The sequence below is a fragment of the Neolamprologus brichardi genome, chromosome 20, assembly GCF_056152115.1.
Source record: "Neolamprologus brichardi isolate AB-2024 chromosome 20, ASM5615211v1, whole genome shotgun sequence".
Classification (NCBI taxonomy): Eukaryota; Metazoa; Chordata; class Actinopteri; order Cichliformes; family Cichlidae; genus Neolamprologus; species Neolamprologus brichardi.
In genome coordinates, this window is record NC_142123.1 from 29,859,049 (window position 1) to 29,875,440 (window position 16,392).

The window sequence follows — 16,392 nt, forward strand, 5'->3', positions numbered from 1 at the left end:
TAAAGACAATATAGCACACAACTTTAGAGTATTTCAATGTCCAATACTCAGTTATTGTACTACTGAGTACGAGATGGCCTCCATCAGGGAACAACAACTTTACAAAAGTCTTAATTATTGAGTGTGACAACTATTAATTATTTTACTGTCATTTCAGTTCATGACACAGCTTTGGGTAAAGAGGTGAGAAGTATATCAATGACATTTACCAGACACATAACAGTACATATTAGTATTCTCTATATTATTTCTGGATATCTGAGTAAATGAGCTGGGAACAATTTAATCAGATTCGTGCTTCTTTCTTCTTTTTTGTATTTGAAGATGGTTTTACAGAAGATGTACATTCCTGCGGTCTTTATTTCCCGGTGACCATTACAATTCACTTAATGTAGATGATGTTTAGATCATGCTTTAAAACACCCTTCAAAGATCTATCTTAGGGGTCTATCTCACTTGAAGAAGAACTTTGGTGAGGGAACTGAGTAACAGAAAACAATGCAAGAATTCCAAAATACACCTGCTAACCTTGAAAATGAACATTTATGCAAAGACCAAATGGATGAGCATAACTTTCTGCAATTATTATCAGAATATTTGATTTTTCCTGCAACCCTTTCATGCATGAATTATGACAACCTCAATAGGATTTCTTTCTTAAGTATTTTTTTTTTTCATCTTTAGGCATGACAAAAAGATTTTTGAACTCCACTTTTTTAAACATGGAGTTTTTTACATGTCTACTTAGGTGGACAACACACATTTTGACTGAATTTGGTATGAAGTGACACATCAGCGTCCAGTGTAGTGGTTTTTGTGCAAGTATACCATCAACACTGGCACAAATACAAGAAAACAGCCAGTAGTGACCACTATGCGTGAAAGGGTTAATGCAATGAATGAACTTGTTAAGTTTCCTGTCCTTTCTCTGTGTATAATGTATCCATTAGCAATGTTCCAATTGATTTGCATATTAATTTACCATATCAGGATATATTGATTTTCATATTTTGTGCAGTAGGATCCAAGAGAGAGTGGAGACCAATCCAACTGACTTTAGGCAGTGGGGTAACCCTGGAGAGATTATTTGTTAACATAGGGCTAACACAGAGTAACAAACAACTATTCACGACCAGTTTGGAATAATCAATCAAGCTTGCATGCATGATTGTTGGAAAGGTGAGAGCAGCTGGAATGAACTTGTCAGGCACAGGAAGAATATGCAGACTCTACACAGGAAGCAGCAGTGAGTCAGCATATTCACATTCACATGTGTTGCCTATTCTGAAGACTAGCCTGGTAAACTTGACATATTTGAGGCTTGAATAAAAGTAAAAACATATATTTGCAAATATTTAAAGCTCTGTAAACACTGGTTAAGGTGGACACTGAGCAACCTATTATACAGGAAATGTGCCCCACAGTAAACTTAATATGAGCCTAATTTTTATTTATAACTCCTCATATTAAACTCTGCCAAAGTGAGTCAAAACATCGTCCTTCAACTCATTCTTAACACGTTTTCCTACTTTCTTTTTTTCTTTTGGATCTGTAGGATATCAACGAGACAGGATATCCCTACTACAGAGATTTCTGGCACAGAGTTCCACCCACCTGCTCAAATCTTTTGTTTGAGCTGGCTTAAAGGAAAGGTGGCCTCTAGGGGAGAGCAGCGAAAACAGTTTGTTTCAAACAGAGGATTAACTGCGGGATGGCACCAAAGCCCAGTATGAGATAATAAGGATTATTTTCACATGTATTGTCCAAAGCTGCACGAATACAAGTCCAAGAATAAAACATATTGAGCTGAAAATGAACACAATAGGTCCACTTAAAAAATAAATAAATCTAGTCCAGTTAGTCAGTTGGAATATATAAGGTTTAAAGAATATTAAGAGATAAATCCTTGGCTGTACTGGATTTATCTCTTGCCTGGCATTTAAAACTATTTTTCTGTGAAGCTCATCTTCTTGGTGCAATAACTCTAGCCTAGCAACTGTGCTAATTATGTGGAGTGATCTGTCATCAAACATGACACTTCCATCATGAAAGGGCCTTTTTACTGCTGACCTATGTGCCTTTTCTTCTGATTAAAGAAGACTTGAACTATTTGTCATTCTTAAAAAAAATCATCTGAAATGGAATGTGACCATGGCATCATTTTGAACTGGTAACCATGACAACAAGGCCAATTTTAATAGTCTCTGCTGCAGCACATTACAAATGTGCAGGTAGTCGAATCGATTATTTTTGTCCTGGCAGGTTAATATTGCAGATTTGGATGGCAGATAAAATCCTGCAGGATTTATCTTTAGGTTATGTCTGCATTTCTTTATTTATCAGAAAGGACTCATAGATTATGAAGGTTATTAAAGCTGAACTGGTTTGTTCTGTCTGCTAGGAAGCCTTTAGCTTAGTTAGGCTGTCTGATTCTAAGTGTTTGAGAATAATCAACCTTTTGCATTTCACAAACACTGGAGTGAATACATGAGCAGCGGAGGCCTGCAGTGTTATTACCGTGACCTGTCTGTTGTCATTGCATTTTGTATGGTTCCTTCCGTGAAGGGTAACATGAGCACCTAATGCAGATTAATGCATAAACCTGTTAAGGGATGCCTCCTCAGGCTACAGATTATAATGCAACACTGTCACAGCCTGATGGTGCACTGTGGTTTCAAGCAGTTGGTGGCCAGGTGTAAAATATCTTCAACCTTCAAAAAAGCTGGGACACATTTTACAATGTAAATGAGAATGCAATGATTTGAAAACCTCATAAACCCATATTATATTTGCAATAGAAAATAGAAAACAGATTAAATGTTTAAAATGAGAAAATGCACCATTACAAAAACATACAATCATTTTGGAAAGCAACACAGCTCCGAAAAGTTTGGAAAAAAAACTAATTTACCACTCTCTAGCCTCTTCTTTTAACAACAGTCTGTGAACTGAGGAGACGTCTGCTGGCTGGACTCCGGGGCATTTGCCCCATACGTGTCCGATACAGTCTAGCTATTGATCAATCCTAGATCTGCTTTGTTATATTTTTAGTTTTATAATGTTCCAAATTCTCTGGACTGCAGACCGCCCAGATCAGCACCTGGATTCTTCAACTTCAAAGCCATGCTGTTGTAATAGATGTAGTATGCTTTTTAGGATTGTCTTGCTGAAGTATGCAAGGCCTCGCTTATAAGAGACATTGTAAGGATGGGAGCATATGTTACTCTAAAATCTCTGCATCCCTTTCAGCAATATTGGTGCCTTTTTATATATGCAAGGTGCCGATTCTACTAATGCACCCCCTATGTCATCAGAGGTGCAGACTTTTGAACTGAGCACTGATCAAAAACCAAGGTGGTCCCTCGCGTCTTCAGTCCAGAGGATGCACTGTCCAGGATTTACTGTAAAAATTTCACATTTAGATTTGTCTGAGCACAGAACTGTTTTCCACGTTGCCTCAGTCTGGATCAGGTTCACATATGGCTTCTTCTTTAACCTGAATTTCCCGTTGGCATGGTGATAAACAGCCTTGTTTCAGACAGATGTCAGATAAATGAGGGGTATTTTCATCATGCAAACCTGCTCTAGAGTCCAAGAATGAAAATATGAAGATGGAGCACAATAGGTCCACTTTAATTAATCATTAATATTTTACAGGTAGACAAAATGTTTTGAAACGTTTGCACTGCATCCAACTGAATTATTATCTAATTTTAAAGACAAAACTTTAATTTTGACAGGTCATTCATACACCAGGATATTATTTATTACACTGGCAGTAACTTTATTAAATTGAATTTAATATTGCTAATTAATTAAATCGTTAACCAATGTATAACTAATGTATATACCAATATTTAGTTTGTTGCTGAAGTCTTTCCTCTTCATTGGTGTCACAGAGCTGCAGAAAATCCACTTTCATTCAGCATTTAAACACAATATCTGCATAACAACCATAACCTGTGTATAAAGCTTTTATAAATTGTCATATATATTTTTTATATATATTATTTTATTTTGAGCATCATCAAAAACTAGTCGTCATATATTTTAAAATACAGCCTACTTGCTTGTCGTGAGCACGGCGTGGGCTGTTTTACATGAATCGTGCTGTTTTACAATAGGAGCCCGTTTCTACGCAGGAAGCGCTGTTTTCTATAAAACCTGAAACTGTGTGGAAAGATGTGATGCAGCGGCGGCAGCAGCGAGTGCACCAGCCTCAACTGTGCCACAAGTCTCAATGAGCACCTGTAAGACTCTCCGCCCCTCCCATCGACCATCTTCATGGATGTAATCTCCGATTTAACAACAGGTACTTGTAAGGTCCCAGATAAAGTAATCTCCCCAGACCTCGGTGAGCTTTTGGCAGGAGAGTCAGAGCAGAGCTCCAACCGCGCAAAGTCTCTAGGTAAGTCTCAGTCAGCGTGCTGATGAATGAACCTCTTCTTTATTGAATTAACTATACGTCTTCAGATGTCTTACACTACAGTAATTAAATCTAAAGAGCTGCAGATTGGAGATTTTTTCCGGCCTTGGATGAGGCAGAGGACCAGTGATGTGTAATTTGTATTCTGCGCGTAAATTGGGTAGTTTTTTAAACGTCCTGCATCTTGAATAGATCTGTCTTGAGTAAATGTATGTGTGTATATTCAGAAGTGTTTCTGCTCAGGCGTGGCAGATGTGTGCTTCAAGCTTGATCTGAATATCTGATCATCCGCCTGTTTGCCGCAGAGTGATCTTTCCACGGATGCCGCAGCGAACTTGGTTCAGCTGTTGGTATGATGCACGATGCTGTATCGCGAGGCACCGCACGGGACATATCTGCTGTCATTTACTGACAGAGCAACCTGTCTCCGTGCTGCGAGTCACGTCATTTATCGGTGTACCTATGCGTGAAATAACGTGGATCCCCCCCCCCCCCCTTTTTTTTTTTTTTTTGCACGATGGCAGAAACGTGTGGCTGAGCTTTAAGCGTGAAGTTGATGAATAAATGACAAAGATAAGGTGAAAGTTTTCGTAAAGGGAACCGGATGTATTAAAATGTAAATCACTGATGCAGGTTTTGACTTTGCAAATTAGGTTTTGCGTGGCTGACTGTGGTTTTGGATCCCCCTGCTGAGTTTTATGTTATGATCCGTGCTGTTAAAACAACAACACACGCTCAGGATGAAAAGAAGTACTGCAGGGGAGGATTAAACAACAGGAAACCCCTTTCATATCAGATCCTCTGTGCTCATCACTGTCTATATATGTATGTATATAAATCTGGACACTGGATTATTAGAATAAATGTTTCTGAGCTTTAGGTTTTGGTAAATTTACATATGCACTGAATTGAAACAGTTTTTTCTCCTTTATTTATTCATATAATTTGTGTTTTTATACCACTGTCAGCAGATACCACTTTAGCAATAGTACACTTTAGTAATTAAGATTTATTGTCACATTTAAAATCATTTGTTCTAGGCTGTTCTAAGTATATATATATTTTTTACCTGTGATGGGTCCAGGTATACAGATCAGGAGTTAATCCATTATATAAGAGAAAAGGGGGCAGGAAATCAGACTGAGTAACTTGTCCTTCTAAAGTGTTCCTAATCCTCCTCAGTACATTGAGTTCTACTCAACAAGTCATTCTTGTTTTAGATGCTCATCATTTGAGAAAATACAATCATTTTTCTCATTATACTGAATATATTCCTCAGCTGTAAGGTATTTTCTTTTCTAAAAAGTTTCATTTACAACAGTTATAAAGGTTAATTTCTTTTTCAAATTATTTTTTTTTATGTCAGGAAACAAAAGTGACACATTAGTCTCACATTTCATTCCCATTTGCTTTCATATTGTGTATCAGCCTTGTTGATACACAGCTTTATGATACAGCATCATGTGGTGCTGATGTGGGCCAAGCCCGGCATAGCTTTACACCTCCCTGTGTGCTAGTTACAGCGCGGATTAGTGCGCTAACCTTTTGTCAGCCAGACAGTGACCGGCTGACAAAAGCAGTCTCACCGGCTGCATCCACCTGTAGACAGTCTGAGCAGCTCAGCAGACGCGTCAACCTTCATAGCTGCTTTGTTAGGACTTTTCAATAATCCCAGATGACTTTTTTGTTTACATTTACAATGATGAGGAAGCCTGTACACTGAGCCTGGATGGTTTTTGTTTGTTGCAGTTGCATCCAAATAAACTAAGGAAACAAGGGCAATGTGGAGCTTTTCCCTTTGAGTGACATCGATTCTTCTGTCTTTTGCTTTTCCTTAACATCAAAAAGAATTCCCTGGCAAAGCACCTGCAGACATGGGTCGTCAAGAGGCCGACTATGTGTGGAAGAAGAACACTGAAAACATCCAAGAGGTTTTTGACTTCATGGAAGAGTTGGGATCGTAAGTATCATTTAACTCACTGTAAGATGACTTTGATTAAAGTTTAAAAAATGTTTAAGTAACTGAACAGTTATTTGCTTCCCTGGCGAATGCTTTGCACCATTAGATGGTTTATTTTACTGATACTGGTATGAACTGCAGTGGCTGGCATGATAATAGCCATCAGCATGCTGTTTGAATTAGAGGACAGATTACTGATTTGATTGGATTAACATGCTAAGGCTTACTGTATTGGCAGCAAGACGCTCTAGCTGTTAGACAGTTAGACTGATTTTCCAGAGGGATCCAGGCTTTGGCATCAGTGCAGCAGTTCATTCACAATTTTTTTTGTAACTTTTTAAATTTGCAAATCATTGCTTTTTAGTTTTTATATGCAAACAAAACAGAGGAAAATGTAAATATCTGATTATAAATCTGGCACAAATAATAAGACAGTAGAATCATTATTGAGGTCAGGGGTTCTCGAAGTTTTCATGACTGAGTGCCAACATATGATGGAGGCTTGCACAGGAAAAATGTGATAATGTGATAACGTGATATTCTGTGCCGGGTTTAAACAATTAGTGAAGTGACTTTAAATGAAAAAAGCAGCAGTATTTATCAAATTTAGGACAGTTTAATTTTCTATGAAGGGAAGAACAGAGCTGGAATTAATGAGAAGTGCTTCCCAGAACCGCTGGCACATTTGCAATTAAAAAATAAAAACTAAATAAGATGTTATTGCTTCCTAACGTCTAACTTTGTGCTGTGCACATTCAGTCGACACTCGCTCACCTGCGCTCACCTAATTTTTGTCACGACGGTGATAAAAACCAGTAACAGTGTTGAGTATTTTGCAATAGACTGGAGAACTACTGGTGAGAGACTAACATTAAATCATGATGTAAGCTAGAGTGCTGCCAGAGTGAGAAAATAGAGCTTACTGTGCTGAGGGCTGAAGAGGCTGCCAAGAGGTTTTATCTAACACATCATCAATGATTGGACTGTGAAGGAGGCAACGCCCTCCTGAGCAAAGAGCGTTATCTAATTTGGTTCAGTTCAGTTCTGTTGGTCTACAGCAATTACTTTTATTCCCCCAAACAATTTGAACGCCCAAGAGTTTCACGTAAAAGTGGGAAAACTAATTTTAAAATTACTTGTAATGCGGTTATTTCTGTAGCACCTCCCCTAGAAGAGAAGGCAGATTTGATTACTGCTGTCTGAGCCACCCAGTAAGTTTGCTTTTGGTGAACTCTATAAATGATGCCTATTCCCGGGTGAACAGTTACGATTTTTTGTGTTCTGTCACAATTAAGGCAAGAGACTCCAGAAGGGACTGGAGATTATGCAGTCTTTCCCACTGGGCCTCATCAGACATTGTGTAAACAGCATCCTAATGGTTTCCTGGAAATAGGGACTGAGTTTATTCGGGGTTAAGAAGAACCACCAGAGTGCATTGAAAAGCAGTGCGATTTTAGTTTGTACTGAATTTTAAGCACTCAGATTCACACAGTCGGGTGAATTCTTGCAATTTCTGATCGCTCCTAATCTTTTTCATCATGGTTGTTGCTTAGCTTTCATTTTCAGGTCTTGACCGGCAATTTTTCTTGAAAGTCAAAGTATTTTTTTCAAGTAGGTCCTTGGAACAAAAATCAAAGCAATTCAGGGACCCGATGTAAAGTAGTGCTATAATGGGAAAGGGACAGCTTGTTCCTGACTGCCAAACTGAGCTGGAATTAGAGTTTATATGAACGTGGGAAAAGTGGTCTGCCGATAGCCCTTGACACCTGCCTGTGACCTGACCTGCACACATCCTTTGCTGACCTTCTGTGCCTGGAGCCTGCCACCGTTTCCTTTGCGTCAGAGATAAAGCACCTAATCCACCCAGTAGAACAACTATTCCCAGACAACGCTGAAGATAGCATGGACACAGGAGCACAGCGCACAATAATAAGCTCCTGACATGTGAATTGTTAAGTCACAGAGGTCCTTACAAGAGCTTAATTAAACCCTTTGATATTGCTATTTCTGCACTGAGTTGATTTTAAATTAGATGGTCTCTAAGAAGTCTGTATCAGGAAGTTTCCTTTCCTAAATGATGCAATACGACAGGGAGAAAAAAGTCATTATTGACGGTTACACAACAGAAGCCTTTAAAGTCATTAAATGCAATAACAAAATTTTAATGGACTAAATGTTTTTCTGATTATCTTGTTTATACAGTAAATTAGAATCAAAACCTGTATGCACAGTTAGCTTAGCTTGGCTTTTATAGCTTTAGTATTTATCTATACAAAAATACATATGGTTTATGAAAGGCTCCACACTATTCACAGTCTCTTCAAATTCAGCTGCTTATCTCAGTTTCCAAACTAAGCAAAGCTAACCAGCTCTTTATCATTTATTCAACATAAACCATTTGCTCACGTTTACAGCAACCTTCAACTTGACGTTGCCCACCAGAGACGCTTGTGAGAATGCATGTATGTAGATGTATCATGTCAAACTGGAAATAAACATTCATTCATCTGCCAACCTCATAGTACAGTAAGTGAGTATGAGTCAATATGAGCCAGTATAATCAGTATGAATCAGTATATCCGATTGTATTCCTGAGAACAGCACAGGTAACTACCTGGTGAATACACAGCTGGAGAGTAGGTGTTTGCATGCTCAATCCGTGGAGCAGAATGTTCCAGTACTGAGAACACATCTGTGTGAAGTAATGTGAGAGAGGACATCTTTGTCTGACGTTTATGTTCTTAAAAAGAAAAACAAACAAAATAATGGAAATGAATGTTCCAGTCTCATCTCCTAACTCTGCAGGAAGAAAACAGCCTATTTCCCAATGTCCTACTAAGCCTGCAGCACTTCCTCATCCAGGAAATGGGACTTGCGTTATTATATTTTAAGTCATAAAGAAAATAAAAATAGGATGTGTCATTAATTAAAAAATAATGTGTTTAAAACATGAGCCCTTCAAATAAAATTTGGCTGAAAACCAATAACATTTAATGTATGCACAAATTGAGAAATTGAATGAAGCAATAGCTTCTCCCAGTCGCACGAGAGCAATATAAAAGTAGACACACAGGAGTCCAATGTTCTGTGTTGTTAATGTGCCCGTGTTTTATTAAAAACAGCCCTCTAGTAATAAGCGAGAAGGCTTATTTCCCCTTACCAGGGGAGACTTTGTGTGTTGTTTCAAAGCAATCAGTGAAGGCATCATCAGTAATGTATTTTCAATATGTGTTTTTGTGTTAATGAACAGTGGGGCATTCTCAGAGGTTTACATGGTGAAGGAGAAGAAGACGGGAAAAACTTTCGCCATGAAGTGTGTGAAAAAGAAACAGAAGAGGGATCTGAATCTGGAGAATGAGATCGCTGTGCTGCGAAGGTAATTCACATGTGAATTTTTATGAGCCTCCAGCTTTCATCTCTCAGACGTGAGCACAGGAGGAGGATTGCCATTGATGTGGGGGTTTTTTGGATGTTGTTTGGGTTGAAAGTATGTGGAACTTTGTGATAGGTATAAAAGCAATGTCATAATGAAAGCATCATGTTATTTTTTCAAACAGAATTAAACATGAGAACGTTGTGGGGCTGGAGGATTTCTATGAAAGTCGAACACATTACTATCTTGTCATGGAGCTGTGAGTATTCCAGATTTTGTGTCCAATATTATCAAATTATCACCATAAAAGGAAAATGAGGATATAGTTTTAATGCTGGCGGTGGCTCTGTACCAGGGTTTCAGGCGGTGAGCTATTTGACCGTATCCTGGATCGGGGGGTGTACTCAGAGAAGGATGCCAGCAGAGTGATTCAGCAGGTGCTGGAGGCCGTCAGCTATCTGCACCAAAACGGAATAGTGCATCGGGACCTGAAGGTATGACTGATAATATCCCAAACACTAGTGAAATATATGGTTTTTCTCCTTTACATCACATTTGACTCATTTGTATCGTGCTTACTCCTTAAACCTGAGGGTACATTAGATAGTCAGATACACAACATACAGTATTATAAAGAAAAGCCCAACAATTTTCCTCTTGACGAAGCACTTTGCAGCATAATGGAGACCTCGGGGGGAAATTGGTTGGGATAAGGTGACAGAGAAAAGGGAAAAGATGTCCATAGAGAGATGAAAAATGATATGGTGTTTGGCTGGCTGAGGGGACTTTTTTCCCCCTCTTTATTTATAAAGTTTTGCACATGTAATTTGACATATCAGGCCCAATACAGCAAGTACCAACCGATATAAAGACATATATCAAAACAAATTAGGCCATTAAAATTCGGATGATAACAATAAAACAGAAAAAAGAAAGAAAAAAAGGGAAAAACAAAGAAAAACAAAAAAACAACAACCCACACACAGAAAACAACAACAAAAAACCCCAAACAAACAAAAAATAATAATTTAAAAAATCAACTCCCTCCCAAAACCATAACAAAAGGGAACCCTGTGGTACAAAAGTTTAGTCTGTTGTAAGTGTTTTCAGTGAGTTAAAGTAAATGATAAAAGGCTCCCACATCTGTGAGAACTTATTAACATTTCCTCTGAGTCGAAATTTTATTTTCTCCATTTTTAAAAAGAACATAACATCTTCCAGCCAACGTGATCGGGCTGGAGGGTGAGGAGCTTTCCAAGACAGCAAAATTCGACGCCGTGCCAGCAGTGAAGTGAAAGCGATAATATCCAGTTGCTTACGACTAAGGTTCAGGGTGGCGTCCTCAGAAACACCAAAAATGGCAACTAGTGGACATGGTTACAGAGTAACGCTCAAAACATGAGAGAGCACTTCAGAGTAAAAAGTCCAGTATAATTGAAGTGACGGGCAGGCAAAAAACATCACAGGGGTGGCTGATGGGACTTTTAACATCAGGAACATTCAGCTTTAAAGACAGAGATATACACTCAGAGGAAAGAAACAATAATGTGCAATAGCAGGATCTAAATGAATGATATATATGTGGAGGAAACATTCTCCTTACATCATGGGAAATCCTCCAGCAGCCTGAGTCTATAGCCGCAGGAGAGAGGGCTCTGAAGGCTCTGCCTGCCATTGTACTTTCTAAACTGGAGGAACCACAATTAAAGCTGCTCTCTGACAGCAATTCTAAAGTGGGACAATATGCTACTATGAGGACTTTAAGACATGTTGGAGCAAAACCAATTCAGTGCTTCACAGGGAGCCAATGAAGAGAATCTAATATGGGCAAATAAAGAGAATCATTTTAGCTACTAACTCCATTGTGTGGCTCAGCTGGAGACTGCTGCAGCTGTTAGGTAACAAGAAATTACAATAGTCCAGCCTAGAAATAATAAATGGCCTGATTAGTTTCTCAGTGTTACTCTGAGACACTGAGAAAATGTTCTTCATTTTGACAGTATTATGCAGGTGAAAGAGGGCCCTCCTGGAGACTTTTTATGTGCAGGTTAAAAGACATATGTTGGTAAAAAGTGAGCTTTAAGGGTTTTTATAGTGGTGCTTGGAACTGAGGTACTGGCATTCATAGAAACGATCTGGTAAGATGGTGTGTTAGAGCCGTAAAAGGTAATGAATTACTGGATCTATAACTATCAGCTTATTGATGGAACAGCTTGGCTGCCTTCAGAGTACCCATTGTGACTTATCCATCTGGTAATTATCCATACCTGAATATCATTTACGGGGTCATATGTTGAAGGGTTTTTTAATTCGTAGCTCATCAGAATAACTAACTTAACTTTTGAGATAAATTCTTAGAGAAATAATTTGACATAGTTGACATTATTTAGCATACAAATAAAGAGCGGTTTTACCTTTGCAAAAAAGTAGGTACCCCAAAGCTCAACTGTTACTTGAAGTCCAGACCTCATTAATCATATAGATAATACTGCTTTGATTTTTTCCCCCTCTTGCTTTGGCTTAATTTACAATATTATCACTTTGGCAGAAAGTAAGATATTTAAGAATTTGTTCCACAGGTGAAATAACTATTTGAGAAGTTCTTCATTGAGGACATCAGTGTGTGAACAGCTCTCCTCCCTGCTTTTTTCCCTTGTGCAGCCCGAGAACATCCTTTACTACAGCCAGGAGGAAAACTCCAAGATCATGATCAGTGATTTCGGCCTGTCAAAGATGGTAGACAATGGCATCATGTCGACAGCCTGTGGCACCCCAGGATATGTTGGTAAGAAAACATGTCATTCTAGAGGAATAATCTCACACTCACTGAGTTAGAGCCTCAGAGCGGGTCATACTGCATGTTACCGATGCTTTACGAGCTTTTGAGCAATCACTGATATAGCTTTAAACTTTTCCCAAACCAGCTCCTGAAGTTTTGGCACAGAAGCCCTACAGCAACGCCGTTGACTGCTGGTCTATCGGAGTCATCACCTACATCCTGTAAGTAGAAAGCTATTCACCACCTGCTCCAGATTTTTCTCTTAGTAACAAGACTATCAGATTAAAGGCCCCAGCTGTGTCTTATGCGATGACACAGTTACCTATATACAGAAAAATGGAGCACATTGAGTCCACACATGTACCATGTAGGGGACTTTTTTCACAGATGCTAAATGTTTGTATTTATTTGGTTTTTTCAGACTTTGCGGTTATCCCCCTTTTTATGAAGAAAGTGAGTCACGGCTCTTCTCCAAGATCATGAAGGCACAGTATGAGTTTGACTCACCATTCTGGGACGACATCTCTGAATCCGGTAATTACACTGAAAGATGGCACACGCCGACTGTGTTTCTACTCAGCGTTGTCTAAGCTCTAATGTATCTATTGTTTTTTTTCTGCAGCCAAGGATTTTATTCGTAACATGATGCAGAAGAATCCCAAGATGCGCTACACTACAGAGCTAGCGCTCAGACATCCATGGTGACTACCACTCATACACTACACTTGTATTATGGAAACTTATTATGCTCCTTTTACCCATGTTGACATTTTTTGGAGTTTTTGGCATTATTTATAGTTTACTGTAATCCTTTTTTATCTGACAATCAGTTCATTCACAGACAATTTAGCTTTTTCTCTCTTTTTATCAGATCCTCTGTCACATTAGGGACATTTTCTCTCACTGACATGACCCAATGCCAAAAGCAGACAAAAAAACATTATTTAAACCTCATTATCTGAGATTCTGATTATATTTAATATGAAAACCCACCCCAAAAGTTGATTCTGTTCATCAGGACGTAGCGTTTTTTACAGTGGGAGAAATGTTTCATTTGCATAATGACTGAAACTAGCACCACTGAAGGAACAATGGGCTGGGAGTTCAGTTCCTTGATCATTAAAATGCAAATTCTAATGAGCATTGATCAAAGACCACCGATCAATGGCCATGAGTACCATTTGCAGAGAGTTGGGGAATGGCTGCAATCAAACCTGCAGTCCGCTGAAACTGAAGACATCACTGAAGACGCTACGTCCAGATAAACAGAATCAACTTTTGGGGATTTACTCTCCTGGATGATTGAGCATGCATCAAGACATGAAAACCCACCATTGTACCAGTATAGTTGTGACAAAGCAATAATTACATATTATCTTTTATTAATGACTCCCTTTTTGTAATATAAGTACATATTTTGTGCAGTATATTTGCACGTCTTGAGCAAAATTTACAAGTGTCACTGAATTATTACATTGTAACAGTTAATGCGTAATAGTCCATAAAATATCATCTAACCCTGATCATAAAATAACTTTCTACGATTAACATTTTAGTGGCACTGCACACAGGAGGCATCAATCGTCCTGCCCAGCACCAGTTACAAATGCATTCAGAATTAATCTCTACCTAAAATAAATTTAAGCTTTCTGTGCCGTCATTCGTTTTCCAGGATTATTGGGAAGACAGCTCGGAGCCAGGACATCTACTATTCCGTCAGCGTTCAGATTCAAAAGAACTTTGCCAAGTCCAAGTGGAAGGTTAGTCTGCACGAATTTCTTGGCTTCAGTGTGGTAAGCTTACTGAAGACCTGCAGTTTATAGTAGATTAATCAGGTGCCAACCTAAATCCTTCCTGACCAGGGAGACTTTAATAAGATACTGTTCAGTAATCGAGAGCACTAAGGGCGGATGTAGCGCATACACTGCCTAGGAAATCAAATGCACTTGGCTGCTCAGTGGTAAAAAAAAAAAAAAAAAGAAGAAGAAGAAAAGATCCTAAAACATGAATATATAATTTATCAATCAATGATAAACATTTCATTTAATGTCTACTCAATATCACCATATATAAGGACATCTAAAGTGAAGCTAGGCTATTTTTCAACCTCTTTTTTATATTCGCTTTTACAGCAAGCCTACAATGCTGCTGTTGCCATCAACCACATGAAGAAGCTGCAGCTGGCCCACTCGGAGCAGGTCCTGAGGCAGGCCAGCATCCCAGACATCAGGGTCACCGACGTGTCCTCCCCAACGAAAAACCGGAAACATCTTGATCCAGACAAGGTTGAGCCCAAGGTGCCAGAGGTCAACGGGAGTGTGCAGGGGACACATCACATGTCCTTGCCCACAAGCCACGTTGAAATAAAGAGCCACTGCCACCCACTGAAGACCAGTCAGAGCCAGTGCAGTGCACCACACACACCTACAATAGCTGAACAGGGAAAGCATGTGTACCACTCAGAGCCTGCCAACCTGAATGGGTTTGTAGCTGTTTTATATCATATTGTGACCTTTGACCTTTTGAGTTTATAATATGGCTGACTGATTTCTCTTTTGCTTTTAGATACGGTAAAAAAAAAAATAATAGCAAGACCATAACTGGTGTTTGCGCCATCATGTGAAAGCTGCACAGAGTTTACATGGAAATAAAACATTTTACCTGGTAGGTACACTTAAAGCATGTGGATATACTGAACAAATACATTAAACTGTTTTTAAATGACACTTTTATTATTAAACTACAGTTCAGCTCCACAGATGAACTCTTTATTTATTGTATTTGGTGTAGAATAACTCAAAACACCTGAGTGTCTGTGCGGTAACACCCTGGGTGTGACCTGAGGAACCTAAAGCAAACAATCTAGAGCATGCTGAGTGTATTTTACAGACTTATTTCTCACCCTGAATGTGTTTCTGCCCTCTACAGGTCAGTGTTGCTGTTTTGACCCAGCACACAGCTGGTTTGCGTCAGCAGCTCCGAGGTACTGAGAACGACAAGTGGTTGATTCAAGCGGTGTGGGAGATCCACAGTCTGTGTGGAGCATTTTATTTTGGAGAGAGTGCCTAGGAAGCTTCACCAAAACCACACCAAAGTACACAAACCACAAGGAAACTCACACGCTCAGATGCACGAGTCTCATTTTTAACCAGAACATTTTTGACAGTATTGAACAGAACTGTGTGATCTAGGAGGGAAAGCAATGGATTAGATGGGCTCACCTCTAGCCGGACTTTGCATGAATATCCGTGTTGTTTATGGTGACGATGTTCCTGACCACTGGTTTTTGATGGGGCAGAAGTCAGATCATCCGAACACTTTGTGTTCATAGTTCCATGCTTAAAATAACACACAATGACGTCAATGACAATTATTGTACTTGAAGAAAACCGCATGCTTGCTGCATCCACTAAGCCATACTGATGTAATTTAATATGGTAAAGCTGTCTCATATTTTTGTTACTTTCTTTAAGTTAATTGTTTCACTAATTTATTTTTTTAATTATTTGCTTCTTTTTTAAAAAAAATAAAATAAAATAGAGCAGATCAAATTCAAATTTGAAATAAAAAAAATATAACAATGTATATTTAAACAAACCTATCATTAACAGTGTAAATGCCACAAGTATATTCATTAAATGCCATAAACCTACTAGATCTTTTACATTCAGGTAAAGTCTATTGTTAGAAATGTTTATTCACTTACTGTAAGCGGTTTACTTTGGGCAGTCTGCTGTTTGTCTTGGTATGTGCTTTGTAATGATGGATTTAACATATATTAATGTTATATATGTATTATGCTGGGAATCCTGTATACTCAAAAATAAAGGATCTGCATTTGTTTTGCTGTGGTT

General features: G+C 38.7%; 1 protein-coding gene across 1 annotated transcript; it reads left to right on the forward strand.

Annotated features, from left to right (window-relative positions):
* Positions 1 to 4,181: 4,181 nt before the first annotated feature.
* On the forward strand, positions 4,182 to 16,379 carry camk1gb (calcium/calmodulin-dependent protein kinase IGb). The gene is made up of 13 exons (XM_006794007.3): positions 4,182 to 4,408; positions 6,275 to 6,386; positions 9,637 to 9,762; positions 9,944 to 10,018; positions 10,115 to 10,253; positions 12,421 to 12,544; positions 12,684 to 12,759; positions 12,960 to 13,072; positions 13,161 to 13,239; positions 14,211 to 14,298; positions 14,671 to 15,020; positions 15,104 to 15,202; positions 15,467 to 16,379. The coding sequence occupies exons 1-12, from the start codon at positions 4,285 to 4,287 to the stop codon at positions 15,159 to 15,161; spliced, it is 1,464 nt and encodes a 487-aa protein (XP_006794070.2). The 5' UTR covers positions 4,182 to 4,284; the 3' UTR covers positions 15,162 to 15,202; positions 15,467 to 16,379.
* Positions 16,380 to 16,392: the final 13 nt, after the last annotated feature.

Coding starts and splice junctions, on each gene's coding strand:
- camk1gb (XM_006794007.3), top strand. CDS start 4,285: ATGGATGTAATCTCCGATTTAACAACAGGTACTTGTAAGGTCCCAGAT. Junction 12,760..12,959: donor GGAGTCATCACCTACATCCT/GTAAGTAGAAAG, acceptor TGGTTTTTTCAG/ACTTTGCGGTTATCCCCCTT. Junction 13,073..13,160: donor GGACGACATCTCTGAATCCG/GTAATTACACTG, acceptor TTTTTTCTGCAG/CCAAGGATTTTATTCGTAAC.